The sequence below is a fragment of the Bufo bufo genome, chromosome 11 (genome assembly GCF_905171765.1).
Source record: "Bufo bufo chromosome 11, aBufBuf1.1, whole genome shotgun sequence".
NCBI classification, from domain to species: Eukaryota; Metazoa; Chordata; class Amphibia; order Anura; family Bufonidae; genus Bufo; species Bufo bufo.
The window spans coordinates 68,080,413-68,101,592 of record NC_053399.1 but is presented as its reverse complement, the minus strand read 5'-3'; the positions used below and the strand labels follow the sequence as shown (position 1 = coordinate 68,101,592).

Sequence of the window (21,180 nt, the reverse complement as noted above, 5' to 3'; positions counted from 1 at the left end):
TATATATATATTATATATAATTATAGGAATGGTTCAAGTTCAGCCATTCATATAATTTCACAGATAGCCGTTCTTGTGGTGGACAAATCTCTGCACCTCAGTGGTGTCCTGTCCCTGCAGCTGGGAACCTGCAGTTTTCTTTCAGGTACCACTAGTCTGCAAGTCCCAGAGGTTCTGGGGGGCTACTTGGTAACTAACCTCCTGGGGTCTTACGCCCATAGGTTGGGTTTGGCAGGAACCTAGGTGCCAGTGGAGGTCCGGGGCTTCTATCGAGCGCTTGCGTCAGGTGCGTGTGCCCCTCCAGGTTGGAGTAAGGCCACGCAACATCAATGGAGAAGGAATCAGCCCCATGCACAGGGCCGGATGACCCTTTCCGGCGTGTGGAATTTGAGGGCTTGACAGGAGACTCTTCTGAAGGACTTCTGGTAAGCACATGTGTTCCATGTGACGCACTTCCTGTGGCGTGCGTTCCACTGGGATGCCACCGGAAGGCGTGTGCGTTCCAGGTGACGCACTTCAGGTGGCGTGCATTCCACTGCCTTGCTTCCGGCTGGGATTGCGCCTGTGGGCCGGTCTTCCTGGTGGGACTTGTTTTAAATTAGGCAGTCCTAGTCTGCTTCCTCATGTAAGCTGTCTGCCCTCCTGCCAGGTACTTCTGTGCTTCTGGTAAAAATCTGAGTGTCGGGTTCTTCTTGTCTGGATGTTCGCTGCATGTACTCTATCATTTACTCTATCCAAAGAATTGGAGGGGAGGAGACCTGTCATCAAAACAACTCTTATGTGGTATCCCTTGTCAGGGAGAATTTGTTTGGTCCAGATTTAGACTCCTTTCTAGAAAAAGCAGTAGACTATAAAAAAAAATTCCAGGTGTCTTTACGGGTTTGTCCTCTAATTCCTTTTCCAGATCCAGGCGTTCCTTTTGCTCATCTGGTTTTAAAGGAAGAAGCCGTGGTAGCGAGAAAACCCAGAACTCTAGATCTAGAGGGTTTGGGAGCAGGGGTTTCCTCTTCGGAAATGCCTCATCTCAGCCTAAAAAGCCATCCCAACAACGACTACGCCAGAAGCTCTGTGTGAGGAAGACTAAGATTCTTCTTTTCTGCATGGGTAGAAGTTGGGGGAGGTTGGGTTCAGAGAATAATTAACGAAGGCCTGAAACTAGAATTTTGCTCTACTCCCTCAGAGATTCATAATCGCAAGTCCTCAGGCCTTGTCTTCGGGTCTATCTGCAATGGAAACAGAGGTTTTCAGAGGAAAAGCAAGTCCTAATACCGTTACCATTGGCGGAACAAGGAAAGGGGTACTATTCCCCCCTCTTATTGGTAAAGAATCCAGACAGAACCTTTTGCACGATTAGAAACCTCAAACAATTAAACAAGCACCTTGTCCTGAGAAAATTCAAGATGGAAACAGTAAAGTCCGCAATTCAACTACTATTCGCAGGTTGTTACATGGCTGTCCTCGACTTGAAAGACTCATATTATCACGTCCCGATTCACCTATCTCACCAGCAGTTCCCCAAAGTGGCTGTAAGAATCAGGTGTCAGATTCGCCATTTCCAATATCGGGCACTCCCATTTGGTCCTTCCATGGCCCCGAGAATTTTCACGAAGAATTTTCATGCATCCTTTATAAGTAAAGAGGACATTTTATTCCTGCTATACCTAGACGATTTCCTGATCATTGCAGACTCATCTAAATTGTGTAACAGCCGTACAGAAAGTGTCAGACATCTTGAAACGTTTAGGCTGGATGATAAATCTGGAAAAGTCCCGGTTAATACAAACGGATCCATTCCGAACGTATGCAGAGGTTTGTATTAACTGAACGGATCAGTCTGTGTAGGTCCATGACTGATCCGAACCAAATGCGAGTGTGAAAGTAGCCTTACAAGATGGCACCCCCTTTCATTGGTTCTTATGAGGTGTTGAGACAGTTGAATCTGGTCTGTTATAGGTTGCTCCTTCCTACCTCCTTTATTTTGGAGGTTCTGTACCTGTTAGTATTGATGATGTATATGAAGTCAAGAATATTGTAGACATGAAGAGAATCTGGTAAAATTCTGCTCTACTGGAAGGGTTATGGCCCAGAAGAAAGATCTTGGGAACCAGCTGGAAACATTTTAAAGGGCTTTTTTTGAGCCTTTTTAACTGATTGTGGTGGTCTGAGACCCAGGAAACCCACTGATTTGAGAAGGCACCAGTGCTACTGTAAGAGGATAGTTCATCAGTTAAAGTCTTGGAAAACCTCTTTTTGCCTCTTCTTCAGCCAATCGCTGGAAACCCTGTTGTGTTGAAGGTGTCTGAGCAATTAGTTTCCTAGCTTGCTAGCTTCTGCAAAGGTATGCTATATTCATTTGCCCGCTGCTTGGCCTGATCTAAGCCTGCTCTGATTACTCAACTTTTCTGGTAGCATACGATGTTCTTGACTGTCGCTGCCTGTCTTCCTTGCTCCTATAACAAGTCTTCAAATAAAAAACCTGCAGGACTCTTAACCCCTTAGTGACCAAGCCTTTATGACCAAGCGTTTTTCTTCCTTTTTTCATGGTCTCGTTCCAAGAGCTATAACTTTTTTTTTTTTTTTTCGTCCTATATAGCTTTATGAGGGCTTGTTTTTTACGGGACAAGTTGTAGTTTTTAATGGTGCCATTTTGGGGTACACATAACTTTCTGATTAACTTTTATTAACTCTTTCTGGGAGGAAGATGGGGAAAAATAGCAATACTGCCACTGCGTTTTTACATTATAAGATAGGCTCAGGGCCCTGATCGGAAGCGAGGTAAGCTTCCCAACACATCAGCACCCCGCAATCGCATTTTCGGGTGCTGATGGGACACAGATGAAGTCCGCTCCCTCTGTCACCACTTTACATGCAGCGGGCGCCATTGCGCCCGGCATGTGAAGGGTTAAACAGCCCGGATCGGCACTCCTGCCGGTCCGGGCTGTTAGAGCAGGGCCCCGCCTCTCATGTGAGAGCCAGGTCCGCGCTCCCCGCTGCACGGGGGAGCCGTAAAAACGCGCCGGCCCAGCCTAAGGCCCCTTAGTGACCGCCGTAAAAACACGTATGGGTGGTCACTAAGGGGTTAATACCCTTGCCTGTGTCCAATATCCCATTGCAACATATTGCTTAGGGCATGTGGTAATCTGAGGGGTACCTGACTGATTTTCAAAAAAGGATCACTTTGTACATCTGCCCGATATGCCAGTTTGCTGCCTGCCCTGACCTCAGACTGTTTATTTGATTACTTGTACTCTGCCTGCCCTGACCTCAACCTCTCCCTGACTACACTTTTGCCTGATCCCTCTGTGCTCCAGGATAATGCCGATAGTAATGGCCCAAAGCATAATCTGTTGGTTCAAAGAGGTTCCACATCCATTGGTGTTAAGAATCTCTACTTTCTCGCCCATATTCATTGGGGGACACAGAAACCGTTGTATAGCTATGTCCTCTAGGAGGCGTTGACACTAGTAAAAGCTGTTAGCTCCTCCCCTGGCAGCTATACCCCCTCCAGCCTGGATAGAGAGCTTCAGTTTTTTCTAGTGTCAATAGGAGGCAAGGGTAGCTCCAGAAGATTTTTTATTTTATTTTATTTTTTTTCTTCTTTCAGGTGGGAAACAGTGGTCGCCTCGCCTCCCTGTTCTCCCGGGGGGAGCACGCCAGTGTTGGTCTGCCACGCTTCCTCCTCCCCCCACAAGAAGACAAGGTGGACCAGGGCAGCCTCGCTCCCCTGCATCCCGCCAGCCAAGGGGTCACCTAGGTCCACCAAAGCGGAGACCCTCCCGCCATACCAGACTCCTGCCACTTCGGTGTGCCAGCTACTGAGGTGACACTGTTGGAAAAGGTACCTTATGGGCCCACTTAGGGGTGGGTAAAGAGAAGAGGATGAAGATAGGTGAGTAAGGGACTAGGTGAGTATGTTAACCCTCTCCTTCCCTCCCTCCTCCCTCCCTATTTGGCAAAGCACCGGGCTCTCTGCTTCCCCCTCCCTCCCCACGATTCCCTCCCTTTCCCTCTGTGCCGACACTACACGGGCACATAGGGGGTTAACGGCCCGGTATGGCGGTCTCCTGCAGGCACAGTTAGGCACAGCGGCCGGCCGAGCGCACTGCTGTGCTCTGAGTTTTTACCTCGCTACAGGAAGGGAGCGGAGGAGGCTCCCGCTCCCCATCGCCATAATCCCCTTCTAGGGAGGGGACGCCAAGCGCGCTTCTCCAGAGGAGAACCGCCAGCTCTGTGTCCGGGCGCTGTTAAATTTATTACAAGAAATAGTTGTTATAAGGTTTCCTACAGGATTCTTTCTACAGGACATCTTCAAAGGATATTTATTTCCTTCACAGGACATTGATTTTTTTTTTTTACAGGATATTTATTTTAGATATTTTTCACAGGACATTTATTTGCACATAATAACTTGCACTTTTGAATAAGTTTTTTCCGCACAGGATATATATTTTTATTTTTATTACTTTTATGCAAATTGGTTATATACACTCATTTTTGCACAGGACACTTGAAATGGGTTATTTAGGAATCCAGTAAGAAATACATCATATGATCCATCCTGATATTACAATATGCAGTGAGTGGGAATCGGCTAACATATATGTATCAATATTAGATATTACAGTGCAGTGTATTTTATCTTTTATTTTTACCTTTATTGTATTTTATGTATATTTTATGTGTAATTTTACCATTATATTGAGTAAAGATACCAACCACAAAAATACCAGGTGGTGAGTGCCTGTTTTTATTTAGAATTGGATTACATTTGTTATATAGGATGAATAGGTGAATCATCCGAAAAACAGAGCACCTTAACCATATTAGAGATACGGGTGAGCCGCAATACATATTTTAGCTGTTAAATTTAGGCCCCGGCTTCACTTTGGGCCTACTTCTTCCTCCGGCTCACGCGGGGTATTGATAGGGGCGCTTGCTCCATATGCCTTGCCCTTTCCGTAAGAGGTGTACTCTCTCTACTTGGATTCAGTTCCTGCTAGATGCATTACCACCCTTCATGGTGAAGTACTTGCACTACCATGGAGTGCAGTGCTTGCCGTAAGCATTACCCCCTTTCATTGGTGGGATAATTGCAACATTGCCCCTTCCACAAGTGATCCACTACAATGGGGAATGAGTACACATTTGGATGTTGCACTTCAACTACGCCACGGCTATAGATGACTTAGCTTGGTATTTCGGTGCCGCCAGTAGATACTGTGGCTGTTTCCATGTTGTGTCATTTTCCTTCGGTGCCAGTTTGGGGCATGAATATGACAACCTCTATCCTCACAGGGTTGCCTAGCGTCACTCATGTGTCCTAGCGTCCCCTATCTCCATGGTCCTCCACTGTTCCTCCACTGTTCCAATATGTGTCTTTAACAATATGTAGTGCGTACACCATGGCACGTAATATTGTGATTACGTTCCAGCAAGTCGAGTGTTACACTGACTCTATATTCTCTATCCACCATTCCTGATGTGGAAAGTGGTTGTGCTGACACTCTGGTTTAGCTTTGCAGCGTGTTCTCCTCCGCTGGTACTAGCGTTCTCAGTCGCTGCAGTGGGGCATTCCCTCAGGTAGGGGTTCTACCCTGATGCTGGCTTGGCGGTTGTTCCTGTTCAACGCCCTTCCCAGGTGGAGTTTTTAAGGTTAGCTCTCCTCCCCTTGGGCAGTATGGTACCATGGCCTCTACCGGATTCCTCTAGTCTGCCCCTCAGTTTGTGCTGGCGGGGCACGCTGTGGCTCCTACGGTACGGGGGTCCTGGAGCCATTACATACTCTGGCTTCTCCTGCACGGCTCCTTCGTCAGGTGACGGATTCTTCTAACGCCGAATTCAGTGGCGTACGCTGCATGGCCTCCTCCTTAGGCGGAGTATGGCGCCGCCACTATCATCCGGTGGCTACTTCTGTGTAGTGCCAGTCTCAGATGGGGAATGGGTGTCGCCCTGCCCCTTTTTTTCCTTCCATTTTTTCCTTCTCTGGCTCAGGGTTCACCGCCACTCCGCAAACCTTGGTAGCTCCTACGTTACTACTTCCTCTCATCTATGTTGATGCAGGGTATTGGTTCTGTGTTTTTGTTTTCTTCAGTCTCGTTCCAGACCGACTGTTGGGCTGTGACGTTTCCATATTCTCTTTCTACAGGTGAATCCTATCCGTTGGTCCTGGGTGTACTACCCGTATCCACAACTACCTTATCCAGACTTTACTAATGACTGCCATGTCAGTCCAATGGTAGTTCATGCCTTTTCACTGCACATTCCGTGGCTAGACTACAAGACTCGCCACGCCAGGCGGAGCTGGGGTGCTGTCACGACTCACCACCATTGATGGAGTTTCGTTCCTGAACGGAACACCCCTTCTATTCTTCCTCCTTGAGGCAGGAGTTTTTCTCTCATCTTGGTCTGGTCGACATTTCCGTCGAGCAGCGTTGCTACACAGTCACTACACGGTCGCTGACGGAACTCCACCGCCGGTGATTCTCATATCGTCTCTACTTCTACCTATCCAATGTATTGATTCCTTGGCTTGCGGTTGGCCATGCCTCATTCAGGCGTTTTTTTCTTGGTAGTTTATCAGCCAGCTTCTCAGTCTCCCCACAAGCCTCTTCGGCTCAGGGGACATCGGTGGACCACTTACCGTTTCCGTGGAGCGCTTCCCTTTAGCAGGGGTGGATCCTGCGGTCCTTGGTTTTTGGTTTAGCCCTTGGTTTCTTGATGGGTCAGGTTCGGCGCTTTCTAGTCTTTTCCAGCGTCCTCTGACTCACCCAGGGCCCATAATATCCTTCCTTCAGGGATTGGCACCTATGGTTCCTCCATACCGTCCTCCTTTACCGCCTTGGGATCTGAACTTGGTCCTTTCAGCGCTCCGGAATTCTCCCCTTGAACCCTTGCAGGAGATGTCACTCCAACTCCGGAGTTTTTTCTTGTGGCTATTACATCCATCAGACGGGTGTCCGGGTTGGGGTGCTCTCTTGCAGAGAACCTTCTTGGTTCTTAACAGGGATGAGCGGTTCTCCGGCCCGTTTATTCCTTTCTCCTGACTGTCTCTGATTTCCATTTCAATTAAGAAATTGTCCTTCCATCACTGTGTCCCTCCCCTTCACACCCTAGGGAAAGGGAGTTACACCATTTGAGCGTTGTCAGGGCTCTGACGATTTATTTGCCAGCCTCTAGTTCCTTCCGGTGTACGGACTCCTCATTTTTATTTTTATTTTTTTATTCCGGGTGGTCCTCGCAAGGCTTTGCCGGCCTCCAGGGTGGCAATTGCACATCTGCAATTGCTGAAGCATACTGCACCCGGGGCAGGGTTCCGCCCTTCGGTTTCACGACTCACTCCACCAGAGCGGTGGGCGCTCTTGGGCTCGGAGGATTCAAGGTTCAGCTGCGCAGTTGTGCAAGGTGGCTACTGTCCTCCTTACGCACATTCACAAAATTTTGCCAGGTGCATACTTATGCATCGGCGGGCGCTTCCTTGGGCTGCATGTTCTTGCAGGCGGCAGTTCTTAGTTGCCTGCAGGGACGCTTGCTCCATGGGTCTGTGGTTTTCCCCTCCCTGTGGACTGCTCTTGGACGTCCCACGGTTTCTGCGTCCCCCAATAAATATGGGCGAGAAAATTATATTTTTGTAAAACTTACCAGTAAAATCTTTTTCTCGCTCTTCATTGGGGGACACAGCACCCACCCAGTAATGTTGTTCGGCCACAGTTGTGGCTGTTGCTGGTTAGAACCTAGTTGGGTTCTTGGCATTGTTGGTGTTACACGTTATTTCGTTGGTTTACTTGCTTCTCCTACTGCTTCTACACAAACTGAAGCTCTCTCTCCAGGCTGGAGGGGGTATAGCTTCAAGGGGAGGAGCTAACAGCTTTTACTAGTGTCAACGCCTCCAAGAGGACATAGCAATGAAGAGCGAGTATTTTACTGGTAAGTTTTACAAAAATCTCGTTTTTACAGTGGGACAACAGATCAGTAATTTGTACACTGACCTGTCACAACAAATGCCCATGAGGGACATGGAGGATCGGTCATTCGGTGTAAGCCAGTGTTGGGCAGTTGTCCAGGACAGCTGCCATTACTGCTGTAATGCTGTGTGTCCAAACACTGTAAGCTTTTAATACAATGGTAATAGTGTATCATTTCACGTTAAGTCCTCCAACTTTGTGTGTGCCTTGGCAAGGCCTGGACCGTCATGGATATCGGTCATCCATTAAGGCTCGGGCCTCATTCCCTGGCCATACTGTCTGCAGCCAGCGCGATGCTGTTAAATCATCATGCCTGCTGGGTAGAAGAGGGCAGGGGCCAAGTGCTGAGGATTATTCGTTGGTTTATACACTTATCTACTCAGCAGTCAATATGACTGCATTGTGTCTGCTTGGGTGAGTGCGATGTGCTCTGTATATGGGAGGAAAGAGGCTAGGTGAGTATTAATGTTTTTTATTTTATTACAACGTCCACAGGGTCACTAAGGGGCATAACTACTGTGCAGGGAAACAGTTATTGAGTGGGTGGGAAGTGCTATAGCAAGCATGCGTGGTCTTGGTTGGAGGGGCATTCAAAAATTTGCTTTGGGGCCCAGCCTTTTTTGTTACACCCCTGCTCTCTCCCATGATGTAGTACATAATGGGGTACGAAGGGTAAAAGAGTCTATCAGCAGTTTTCACCATGCTAAACTGCTGAAACTAGGCTTGAGAGAGCAGTGTAAACATACTTTTTTTGTAAAGAGCTTATTATTGAGAATAGTGTGAATATGAAGTTTTATTCTGCCACATTCTACTTCAAGGAGCTTCACTGTGAAGTGCTCTACATTGAGTTGCTACACAACTCTGCTCTAAGGAACAACTGTAGCATGCAACCAGGAGACCGCTACATCTGTCATCCAGAGCGGAGAGGCTGTGAAGCAGTTCAGTGCATGGTGTACTTTCTAGTGAAGCCCCAAAAGGTACGTATCGCAACAGTTCAGTCCAAACACAGAAGCCTTTGAAAAACCTAGAATAAAATGAATGCATAAAGTATATCTCAAAAAGTCTTCATTGGGAGTTTCAAAGGCCAATACCACAATATGAGATACTAGTAACTAGAGTTGTTGTGATACCAAATTTTTGATTCGATTTTGAAACCATAAAAAAGTATTGCGATATTTGATACCACGCGAAAAAATAAAACAAAAAAGCCACATGCATTCCGCATTTAAAAAAATGACTAATCGCGCAGTTTTTATTTATTTTTTCTTTTCCGGCGTTAACCGCATAGATTTTTTAAAATATTTTAATAGTTTGGACTTTTCTGACTTGGCGATATGTTTATTTATTGTTTATATATTTTATGTGAAATTGGGGAAAGGGGGTGATTTATATGTAATATTTTGGTGTTTTAAAAAAAAAAAAACTTTATATATTTTTTTATTTAATAACTATTTCCCCCCTTAGGGGCCAGTACCTGAGATCTTTTAATCCCTTGTCCTATTCACCCTAATATAGCTCTATCAGGGTGAATAGGACTTTACACTCTCCCTGCTGCCCTGTGCATAGTACACACAGCAGCAGGGAGCCGACTATGGCAGCCAGGACTTCAGTAGTGTCCCGGCTGCCATGGTAACCGATCAGAGACCCAGGATTACACTGCTGGGGCTCCGATCAGAAGCTGCCACTGCACCACCAATGAAGAGGAGGGGACCCTGCGGCCACTGCCACCAATGATTTTAATACTGGGGGGTTGAGAGGGGCGGGCGCACTATGTCACCAATGATTTTAACTGGGGGGGGGGGGGCGCACTGCGCCACCAATGATAATTACCCCTTAATACAGGAGGCGGGTACTGGCAGCAGATCAGCGGCGTTTAACCCCGCAGGTGCCGCACCTGAGGGGTTAACGGCCGCTGATCGCAGTTCCCTGACAGTGGCAGGGTGCCAGCTATGCGATTCTGTTGCCGGCACCTGCCTCCTGTATTATGTGTTAACCACCTCAGCCCCCAGTGCTTAAACACCCTGAAAGACCAGGCCACTTTTTACACTTCTGACCTACACTACTTTCACCGTTTATTGCTCGGTCATGCAACTTACCACCCAAATGAATTTTACCTCCTTTTCTTCTCACTAATAGAGCTTTCATTTGGTGGTATTTCATTGCTGCTGACATTTTTACTTTTTTTTGTTATTAATCGAAAGTTAACGATTTTTTTGCAAAAAAATGACATTTTTCACTTTCAGTTGTAAAATTTTGCAAAAAAAACGACATCCATATAGAAATTTTGCTCTAAATTTATAGTTCTACATGTCTTTGATAAAAAAAAAAATGTTTGGGTAAAAAAAAAAATGGTTTGGGTAAAAGTTATAGCGTTTACAAACTATGGTACAAAAATGTGAATTTCCGCTTTTTGAAGCAGCTCTGACTTTCTGAGCACCTGTCATGTTTCCTGAGGTTCTACAATGCCCAGACAGTACAAACACCCCACAAATGACCCCATTTCTGAAAGTACACACCCTAAGGTATTCGCTGATGGGCATAGTGAGTTCATAGAACTTTTTATTTTTTGTCACAAGTTAGCGGAAAATGATGATTTTTTTTTTTTTTTTTTTTTCTTACAAAGTCTCATATTCCACTAACTTGTGACAAAAAATAAAAAGTTCTATGAACTCACTATGCCCATCAGCGAATACCTTGGGGTCTCTTCTTTCCAAAATGGGGTCACTTGTGGGGTAGTTATACTGCCCTGGCATTCTAGGGGCCCAAATGTGTGGTAAGGAGTTTGAAATCAAATTCTGTAAAAAATGACCTGTGAAATCCGAAAGGTGCTCTTTGGAATATGGGCCCCTTTGCCCACCTAGGCTGCAAAAAAGTGTCACACATCTGGTATCTCCGTACTCAGGAGAAGGTGGGGAATGTGTTTTGGGGTGTCATTTTATATATACCCATGCTGGGTGAGAGAAATATCTTGGCAAAAGACAACTTTTCCCATTTTTTTTATACAAAGTTGTCATTTGACCAAGATATTTATCTCACCCAGCATGGGTATATGTAAAAAGACACCCCAAAACACATTCCTCAACTTCTCCTGAGTACGGGGATACCAGATGTGTGACACTTTTTTGCAGCCTAGGTGGGCAAAGGGGCCCATATTCCAAAGAGCACCTTTCGGATTTCACTCCTCATTTTTTCCTGAATTTGATTTCAAACTCCTTACCACACATTTGGGCCCCTAGAATACCAGGGCAGTATAACTACCCCACAAGTGACCCCATTTTGGAAAGAAGACACCCCAAGGTATTCCGTGAGGGGCATGGCGAGTTCCTAGAATTTTTTATTTTTTGTCACAAGTTAGTGGAAAATGATGATTTTTTTTTTTTTTTTTTTTTTCATACAAAGTCTCATATTCCACAAACTTGTGACAAAAAATAAAAACTTCCATGAACTCACTATGCCCATCAGCGAATACCTTGGGGTCTCTTCTTTCCAAAATGGGGTCACTTGTGGGGTAGTTATACTGCCCTGGCATTCTAGGGGCCCAAATGTGTGGTAAGTAGGTAAATGACCTGTGAAATCCGAAAGGTGCTCTTTGGAATGTGGGCCCCTTTGCCCACCTAGTCTGCAAAAAAGTGTCACACATCTGGTATCTCTGTATTCGGGAGAAGTTGAGGAATGTGTTTTGGGGTGTCTTTTTACATATACCCATGCTGGGTGAGATAAATATCTTGGTCAAATGCCAACTTTGTATAAAAAAATGGGAAAAGTTGTCTTTTGCCAAGATATTTCTCTCACCCAGCATGGGTATATGTAAAATGACACCCCAAAACACATTCCCCAACTTCTCCCGATTACGGAGATACCAGATGTGTGACACTTTTTTGCAGCCGAGGTGGGCAAAGGGGCCCATATTCAAAAGAGCACCTTTCGGATTTCACAGGTCATTTTTTACAGAATTTGATTTCAAACTCCTTACCACACATTTGGGCCCCTAGAATGCCAGGGCAGTATAACTACCCCACAAGTGACCCCATTTTGGAAAGAAGAGACCCCAAGGTATTCGCTGATGGGCATAGGGAGTTCATGGAAGTTTTTATTTTTTGTCACAAGTTAGTGGAATATGAGACTTTGTATGAAAAAAAAAAAAAAAATAAGCATTTTCCACTAACTTGTGACAAAAAATAAAAAATTCTAGGAACTCGCCATGCCCCTCACGGAATACCTTGGGGTGTCTTCTTTCCAAAATGGGGTCACTTGTGGGGTAGTTATACTGCCCTGGCATTTTCCAGGGGCCCTAATGTGTGGTAAGTAGGTAAATGACCTGTGAAATCCTAAAGGTGCTCTTTGGAATATGGGCCCCTTTGCCCACCTAGGCTGCAAAAAAGTGTCACACATGTGATATCGCCGTATTCAGGAGAAGTTGGGGAATGTGTTTTGGGGTGTCATTTTACATATACCCATGCTGGGTGAGAGAAATATCTTGGCAAAAGACAACTTTTCCCATTTTTTTATACAAAGTTGGCATTTGACCAAGATATTTCTCTCACCCAGCATGGGTATATGTAAAATGACACCCCAAAACACATTCCCCAACTTCTCCTGAGTACGGCGATACCAGATGTGTGACACTTTTTTGCAGCCTAGATGCGCAAAGGGGCCCAAATTCCTTTTAGGAGGGCATTTTTAGACATTTGGATACCAGACTTCTTCTCACGCTTTGGGGCCCCTAGAATGCCAGGGCAGTATAAATACCCCACATGTGACCCCATTTTGGAAAGAAGACACCCCAAGGTATTCAATGAGGGGCATGGCGAGTTCATAGAAATTTTTTTTTTTTTGGCACAAGTTAGCGGAAATTGATATTTTTAATTTTTTTCTCACAAAGTCTCCCGTTCCGCTAACTTGGGACAAAAATTTCAATCTTTCATGGACTCAATATGCCCCTCACGGAATACCTGGGGGTGTCTTCTTTCCGAAATGGGGTCACATGTGGGGTATTTATACTGCCCTGGCATTCTAGGGGCCCTAAAGCGTGAGAAGAAGTCTGGAATATAAATGTCTAAAAAATTTTACGCATTTGGATTCCGTGAGGGGTATGGTGAGTTCATGTGAGATTTTATTTTTTGACACAAGTTAGTGGAATATGAGACTTTGTAAGAAAAAAAAATAAAAATTCCGCTAACTTGGGCCAAAAAAATATCTGAATGGAGCCTTACAGAGGGGTGATCAATGACAGGGGGGTGATCAATGACAGGGGTGGTGATCAATGACAGGGGTGGTGATCAATGACAGGGGGGTGATCAATGACAGGGGGGTGATCAATGACAGGGGGGGTGATCAATGACAGGGGGGGTGATCAATGACAGGGGGGGTGATCAATGACAGGTGTGGTGATCAATGACAGGGGGGTGATCAGGGAGTCTATATGGGGTGATAACCACAGTCATTGATCACGCCCGTGTAAGGCTTCATTCAGACGTCCGGATGCGTTTTGCGGATCCGATCCATCTATCAGTGCATCCGTAAAAATCATGCGGACATCTGAATGGAGCTTTACAGGGGGGTAATCAATGACAGGGGGGTGATCACCACAGTCATTGATCATGCCCCTGTAAGGCTTCATTCAGACGTCCGGATGCGTTTTGCGGATCCGATCCATCTATCAGTGCATCCGTAAAAATCATGCGGACATCTGAATGGAGCTTTACAGGGGGGTAATCAATGACAGGGGGGTAATCAATGACAGGGGGGTGATCAGGGAGTCTATATGGGGTGATCACCACAGTCATTGATCATGCCCCTGTAAGGCTTCATTCAGACGTCCGGATGCGTTTTGCGGATCCGATCCATCTATCAGTGCATCCGTAAAAATCATGCGGACATCTGAATGGAGCTTTACAGGGGGGTAATCAATGACAGGGGGGTGATCACCACAGTCATTGATCATGCCCCTGTAAGGCTTCATTCAGACGTCCGGATGCGTTTTGCGGATCCGATCCATCTATCAGTGCATCCGTAAAAATCATGCGGACATCTGAATGGAGCTTTACAGGGGGGTAATCAATGACAGGGGGGTGATCACCACAGTCATTGATCATGCCCCTGTAAGGCTTCATTCAGACGACCGGATGCGTTTTGCGGATCCGATCCATGTATCAGTGCATCCGTAAAAATCATGCGGACATCTGAATGGAGCTTTACAGGGGGGTAATCAATGACAGGGGGGTAATCAATGACAGGGGGGTGATCAGGGAGTCTATATGGGGTGATCACCACAGTCATTGATCACGCCCCTGTAAGGCTTCATTCAGACGTCCGGATGCGTTTTGCGGATCCGATCCATCTATCAGTGGATCCGTAAAAATCATGCGGACGTCTGAATGGAGCTTGACAGGGGGGTAATCAATGACAGGGGGGTGATCAGGGAGTCTATATGGGGTGATCAGGGGTGATTAGGGGTGATCAGGGGCTAATAAGGGGTTAATAAGTGACGGGGGGGGGGGGGGTGTAGTGTAGTGTAGTGGTGCTTGGTGCTACTTTACTGAGCTACCTGTGTCCTCTGGTGGTCGATCCAAACAAAGGGGACCACCAGAGGACCAGGTAGCAGGTATATTAGACGCTGTTATCAAAACAGCGTCTAATATACCTGTTAGGGGTTAAAAAAAACACATCTCCAGCCTGCCAGCGAACGATCGCCGCTGGCAGGCTGGAGATCAACTCTCTTACCTTCCGTTCCTGTGTGCGCGCGTTCACAGGAAGTCTCGCGTCTCGCAAGATGACGCGTATATGCGTGACTGTGCGCAGCGCTGCCACCTCCGGAACGCGATCCTGCGTTAGGCGGTCCGGAGGTGGTTAAAGACCACCTTATATGGGTCTGGACTTTAAGTAGCAGGCTACACAGAGCGGCTCCGTTCGCCCGCTGTGCCCCATTACTGTCTCCTGCTCCATATGCTAATTACTATCGGAGCAATGGGGAGGAGACATCAGCTTCTCTAGTGGGCGTTCCTTCTCCCTGGCTGTAGTGCTGTCCAATCGCAGCGCAGGGAGAAGGAATGCCCAGGAGAGAAGCTGATGTCTCCTCCCCATTGCTCCGATAGTAATTAGCATATGGGGCACAGCAGGCGACTGGAGCGGCGCCCAGGAATAATAGTAAGTGCTGGGACAACTCTGGGTGCCGCTATATGTAGCCTGCTACTTAAAGTCTGGACCCAGGAAAAGTCCTATCATTGGTGGCGCAGTGCGCCCGCCCCTCTCTCCGTTCATTGGTGGCAGCGGCAGCAGGGACAGACTGCTTCCTTCTCCCCTGTGCTGCTGAGGGATCCAGTTCGCTCATGTTCAGAGATACTAGACTGCGCAGCTCAGTATCGGGAAAAAATGGAAATCTCGGTATCGTATCGATACGGGACAAAAGTATTGATTTGGGTATCAAAATTTCGATACATAGTAACATAGTACATAAGGCCGAAAAAAGACATTTGTCCATCCAGTTCGGCCTGTCATCCTGCAAGTTGATCCAGAGAAGGGCAAAAAAAAACTGTGAGGTAGAAGCCAATTTTCCTCACTTTAGGGGAATACAAAATTCCTTCCCGACTCCAATCAGGCAATCGGAATAACTCCCTGGATCAACGACCCCTCTCTAGTAGCTATATCCTGTAATATTATTACACTCCAGAAATACATCCAGGCCCCTCTTGAACACTTTTATTGTACTCATATACCCGCAGCAACCCTACTAGTAACACATTTCCAAACAGGAAAGCTATTGATAAAAATGCTAAAATGTATGAAATGAACTGTAGGAGCGATAGGCCGATGGTTTTGGATTATGTGAAGTCTGGAAAAGTAGTATTGCAAGAAAATCATCTTGAATATGGATTGGATAGATTGTTGCTCTTTGATTTAATGTAAGAGATTAAAAGTGTATGCCAGGATTTTAATGCTGATGGCCTATTCTCAGGAAACACCATCAATATCTCAGGATAGGCCATCAATATCACAATCCTGAATAATAAAACTTGTGCTGATCATGAAATCACAAAGATGATTCCAAAAAGGATAAAACCAAGTCACTTTCCAATCCTGGATTTCACTTCCAAAGTTATTTAATCTCTTAATGCTGTCAATGCATCCACTTGGTTGCCAACGGTTATTTCACCTCCGTTTGATATCCTCAAGTCCTGCAGCAATTCCTTTGGTGGAAAACCCACAACACAAGACTAAGGGCTCATGCACACAAACCTATTTTTTATCCTGTGTCCGTTCCTATTTTTTGCATCTCATATGGGGAACTATTCACTTCAGTGGGGCCTTAAAAAAAAGATAAAATTTACTCCATGTGCATTCCATGTCCTCCTGACCAGCGCTGTACTGCTGATTGGGTGAGTGTAGGAGCTGCGCCCACCCCATCAGCAGGAGGGGTCTGGCAGTCACTGATAGCCTGGCCCCTGCTGTATGTGCCGGCATCAGGGAAACCACCAATGCTGACACATTACCCCTTGCTATGCCGTGGTCAGCGTTGACCGCGAGGTGTGTGGAGGGAACTCCCTCCCTTTTCCCATAGGTTCCCTTTGCTGCGGTGATGGGGACCTGATGGCTAGGAAGACAGCCTGATGCCTTCCATGAAAGCCTGTGAGACCTAGCCCCCTGGGTCTCAGACCAGCAGACTGTAAGTGTATTACACTGTGTAATACACTTACAGCCAATGCATTACAATACAGATGTATTGTAATTATCACATGATCTACCCCGTCAGGTGAACACCATAAAAAAAAAAGCTAAAACAACCATTTTTTGGTCACCTTGCCTCACAAAAAGTGTAATACCAAGCGATCATAAAGTCTTATATACCCCAAGACAATACTATAGGACAATCGCTCAAAAAATTAAAAAATATATGGCTCTTACTGTGTAAAACTTAAAGGATAACTGTCACACTTAGACCATAATTTCCATTTTCATATATGTAGTTACTAATAACATGATATTCCAGAATCAGTTACTATTAGACTGACTTACCCCATATTTAATAAGATTCAGCCCTTAGCAACCAGTTTGCATAAAACTGCAATTTCACTATTCAGTTAAGATGGCCGCCACTGCCCTCCCCCTGAGGCTAATCCTGCCTGCCCTCACTAGCCAGTAACAATAGCCCCCCAAAAGTGTCAGTAACCAGAGCCCTCCCCCTAAAGGGTTAATCTCCTGCAGCACAAAGGGGTCCTCTTACCACATGTTGCTTTCATTTATACACTGAGCAGATGGCAGATCTCCCTTCCCTGTTGTGCGCTGCTTCAACTCTGCATTCTCCAGCTCTGCTGAGTGAGGGAGCGTCTGCCAAGCGCAGGGACAGGGAGAAGTGCACACAGCCCAGGCACTGTTATCAGCTGCTGGGGAGGACCTGGCTTTAATCCTTTACTTACAGTCCCTGGCTGTCTGTAATCTGACCTTGCACGCTGCCTGCTTCTGCGTCCTCCGTCCTTCAACACGGACCATGCCTAGCAACCTGATTTTAAGCACAGGTAAAAGTAGGCAGTACAGGGAACAAAACTGTGGAATTAAGGGGTAATTGAATACACAGTGAAAAGTTGAAATAGGGCCACCAAGGAGATATTAATCACCACAATCCAATACTCCAAAAAAAAATGACAGTTATACTTTAATAAAAATAGAGATATTAGTTATTGCTGCATCTGGAGTAGACAGATGGGAATGATGACTGATAATTATTTTTTTGAGGCATTACTATCTGTCTTAAAAATAGAAATTAAAATTTAGAAATTTGTGAAAAATATCGACTCAAATTTACCAATGGTTTGGATAAGTAAAAGCGTTCCAAAGTTATTACCACATAAAGTGACACATGTCAGATTTGTGAAAACTGGCCTGGGGTAGAAGGGGTTAAAAACAGGCAGAATTTATTGTCATGAAATAAAAGCAATATCGAGCTAATGTCTGTAAAGTACTGCGGAACATAGTAATGGCCAGCATGCCAACAAACAATATAATGTCCCTTTAAAGGGGTTGTCTCACTTCAGCAAATGGCATTTATGATGTAGAGAAAGTTAATACAAGGCACTTACTAATGTATTGTGATTGTACATATTGCTTCCTTTACTTACTAGATTCCCTTTTTCATCACATTTCACTGTTTCCATGGTTATGACCATCCTGTAGTCCTGCACTTTTTTTCTACAGTGTGCAAGCACGGCACCCCTGCTGGATTGCAGGGTGGTCATAACCATGGAAACGAACATATTGCAAAGGAGGCAATATGGACAATCACAATACATTAGAAAGTGCCTTTATGAACTTTATCTACGTGATAAACGCTGAAGACTAAAGTGAGACAACCCCTTTAAAGAGTAATTCAACTTTTATAACAATTTTTAATATGATGACCCTAATAAAACTATTTCTAATGTACTTTATTAATCAATTTTGTATTTTTCTAACTCTTCGTCAAAGGGCACCATTCACTGTGCGCTTAAAACTCAGTTCTCCATATACCGCTGACAGCTCAGCGGTGTATGGAGTGAAATTTATGAATAGGCAGCAGCAGTGCTGTGAGTACGTGCAGGAGCGCACATTGCTGCTCCTGCCCGTGCTCCCCGGAGGATTACTAACTCCTGGCATAGCACATGGGTACTCTGTACCCATGCACTATGCCAGAATTAGCTGAGCGGAGCGGGCTTCTGCCTGCTCCACTAAGCTTCTTATGCATGTCCGCTCTCAGCGCAACTCGTTCATAAATTTCACACTCTGTATTCGGCTACTTTCACACTAGCGTTTTTGCTGGATCTGGCAGGGTTCACTAAAAACGCTACCGTTACTCAACCATCTGCATCCGTTCTAAACGGATCCGGTTGTATTATCTGTAATATTGCCAATACGGATCCATCATGAACTCCATTGAAAGTCAATGGGGGGGGGGGGGGGCGGATCCGTTTTCTATTGTCAGATTGTGTCAGAGAAAACTGATCCGTCACCATTGACTTGCATTGTGGGTCATGACAGATCAGTCTTGCTCCGCATCTCCGGTATGGGAATGCAACCGAACGGAATGCATTTTGGAGGCTTCTGTTGTGTTCAGTTACGTTTTGTCCCTATTGACAATCAATGGGGATAAAACGGAAGCGTTTTTTACGGTGTTGAGACCCTATGACGGAAAATATTAACTCTAGTGTGAAAGTAGTCTTGGGGACATCATATTAAAAATTGTTATAAAGGTTTAGTTAGTCTTTAAGGTTGAATAATAGATTTTTGGAGGCCTGAAATCCATAGATTAAAACATTTACTCAAATATATGTATATTGTGTTTTTATTTTTAATTTTTTTAAGTATATTAGTGGGTGAGGTAAGAAATTATCATGGTTTTTGTGTGTAAACGGATGAGTCTGTATGTACTGTATATGCATTGTAGTATTCTAGATCTATTGATTTTATGGATATATGTACATATATGAACTGTTGCTTATTCCTGATCCTTCCAGTGCCCTCCCACCAATGATTGATAGTTTTTTTTTTCCTGTGTAGTAAGTAATACAGGTCACTTCAGGATTAAGATTAGTTTCCAGACTCTTTTGTCAGAATAAAATAAAAAAATAACACCTACATTAAAGAAAAACTGTCACCACTCCTGACATGTCTGTTTCACATGAAATCATAATTCAGAGTCCTATTTTCTCTTATTCCTACTAGATGTTTATGAATGGATTGCCAGCTAGGTGTTATCAATTGTGGTGGTGGTCCCCTGCACAGTTGCAATCATTTACCAGTGTCGGACTATGCAAAGACATGTCAGATAACCACTAACATTCACTAAACCGTTCCCGGCTACACTTCTAGTAGGAATAAGAGGAATTGCACAACATAGTTATATGAAAAGATGCTCCAGAATTGTTATTGCATGGGGAATTCAAGCAGTTACTAAAACGGACATGTCAGAATAAGAGACTAGTTAATTTAATATTTTTTCCTTCTTTCCTCACACAGGTATTTTGAGCAACGAGATCTAGCTGATCCTAGTGACCCATCTTGATGTTATCCAACTACCCGACCCCCATTTTTTCCCTACACAGCAATACCTAAACCCAAGGATTAAATTGTGCACCAACGATCTTTTCTTTTGCAAATTTTGAGAGAAAAGTATTATCATAATCAATGTTTGCATGTTAATATCTTCCAAATCAGTAGTAATAATGAACTTGGCATCAAAGACTCAAAAAAATAAATCAATGCTGATCTACACTTTAATCATTATTGGCCAATAATAGAGAGTGTAAGTGCCTAAAAGGTTTTGGAAAACTTATGTTCATACCGTTTAACTCCCCTGCATCGAACCCAGTTCCTGCTAGAAGGACCTGCATGAATTCCTTGCTGGGACTGATGCGGTTGAAGCCGTTTGTAGCATGTAAAACTGTGAAACTTACAGATCCTTATTTGTATTGCTTCATTTTCTTACTGTTTGGTGCATGTGGATATTTGCCTCTGCCTTTTTTCATGAGATCTAAACATATATTTTGTATACATAAAATGACACAAATTACTATGTTATTGAATAACATACTGTTATGCAGAGGTCAGTCTTCCTCCCCTTTAAATGTTTAAGAAAATTTTACCGTATGTAATTTTATGTGCTAACTATACAGATAAATACTTTAAAGGGGTTCTCTGGAAATGACCATCAGCAACTTGTCCTAGCGTGGAGTAGGATTGGTTGCCTCTATTAGCAGAGCTGACTATGGGGGAGGGGGTTAGGGGATGAGGCCTCACTACAGTTCTCTACAATAGGTGGTGCAATTCTGCCTTTTGATATGCCATCATGGCTGAGCAACCTGACAGGAAAACTCACCAATATGTAGTATATGCAAGTGCTAGAGCAGTGATGGCGAACCTTTAAGAGACAGAGTGCCCAAACTGCAACCCAAAACCCATTTATTGATCGCAAAGTGCCAACACTGCAATTTAACCTTTATACCAATATAGTATATCTTCCATGTACTTTATCATTTAGCTATAGCCTGCCTACATTCAGTGCGCTGCTTTTGCTGTTCATAGTGCGCCCTGCGCTGATGAATGGCAGGAAAAGTCTAAGGCATTTTGGTATACCATAGACTTTTTCCAGGGTGCGGGTGCCCACAGAGAGGGCTCTGAGTGCCACCTGTCACCCGTGCCATAGGTTCGCCACCAGTGTGCTAGAGTTTAGTGAGGCCCCGCCCGCTAACCC

The 21,180-nt window shown here is 44.9% G+C and overlaps 1 protein-coding gene across 3 annotated transcripts in view; it reads left to right on the top strand.

Moving 5' to 3' along the window:
• The window catches only part of GEMIN2 (gem nuclear organelle associated protein 2), a 210,191-nt gene extending 189,325 nt beyond the window's left edge, over positions 1-20,866 (top strand). For all 3 annotated transcript variants that reach the window (XM_040410958.1, XM_040410957.1, XM_040410955.1), the window contains one exon: positions 19,947-20,866. In XM_040410958.1, coding sequence (XP_040266892.1) covers positions 19,947-19,992 — 46 coding nt within the window. In that variant the 3' untranslated portion in view covers positions 19,993-20,866. The remainder of the gene's footprint in view (positions 1-19,946) is intronic.
• The last annotated feature ends 314 nt before the right edge of the window (positions 20,867-21,180 follow it).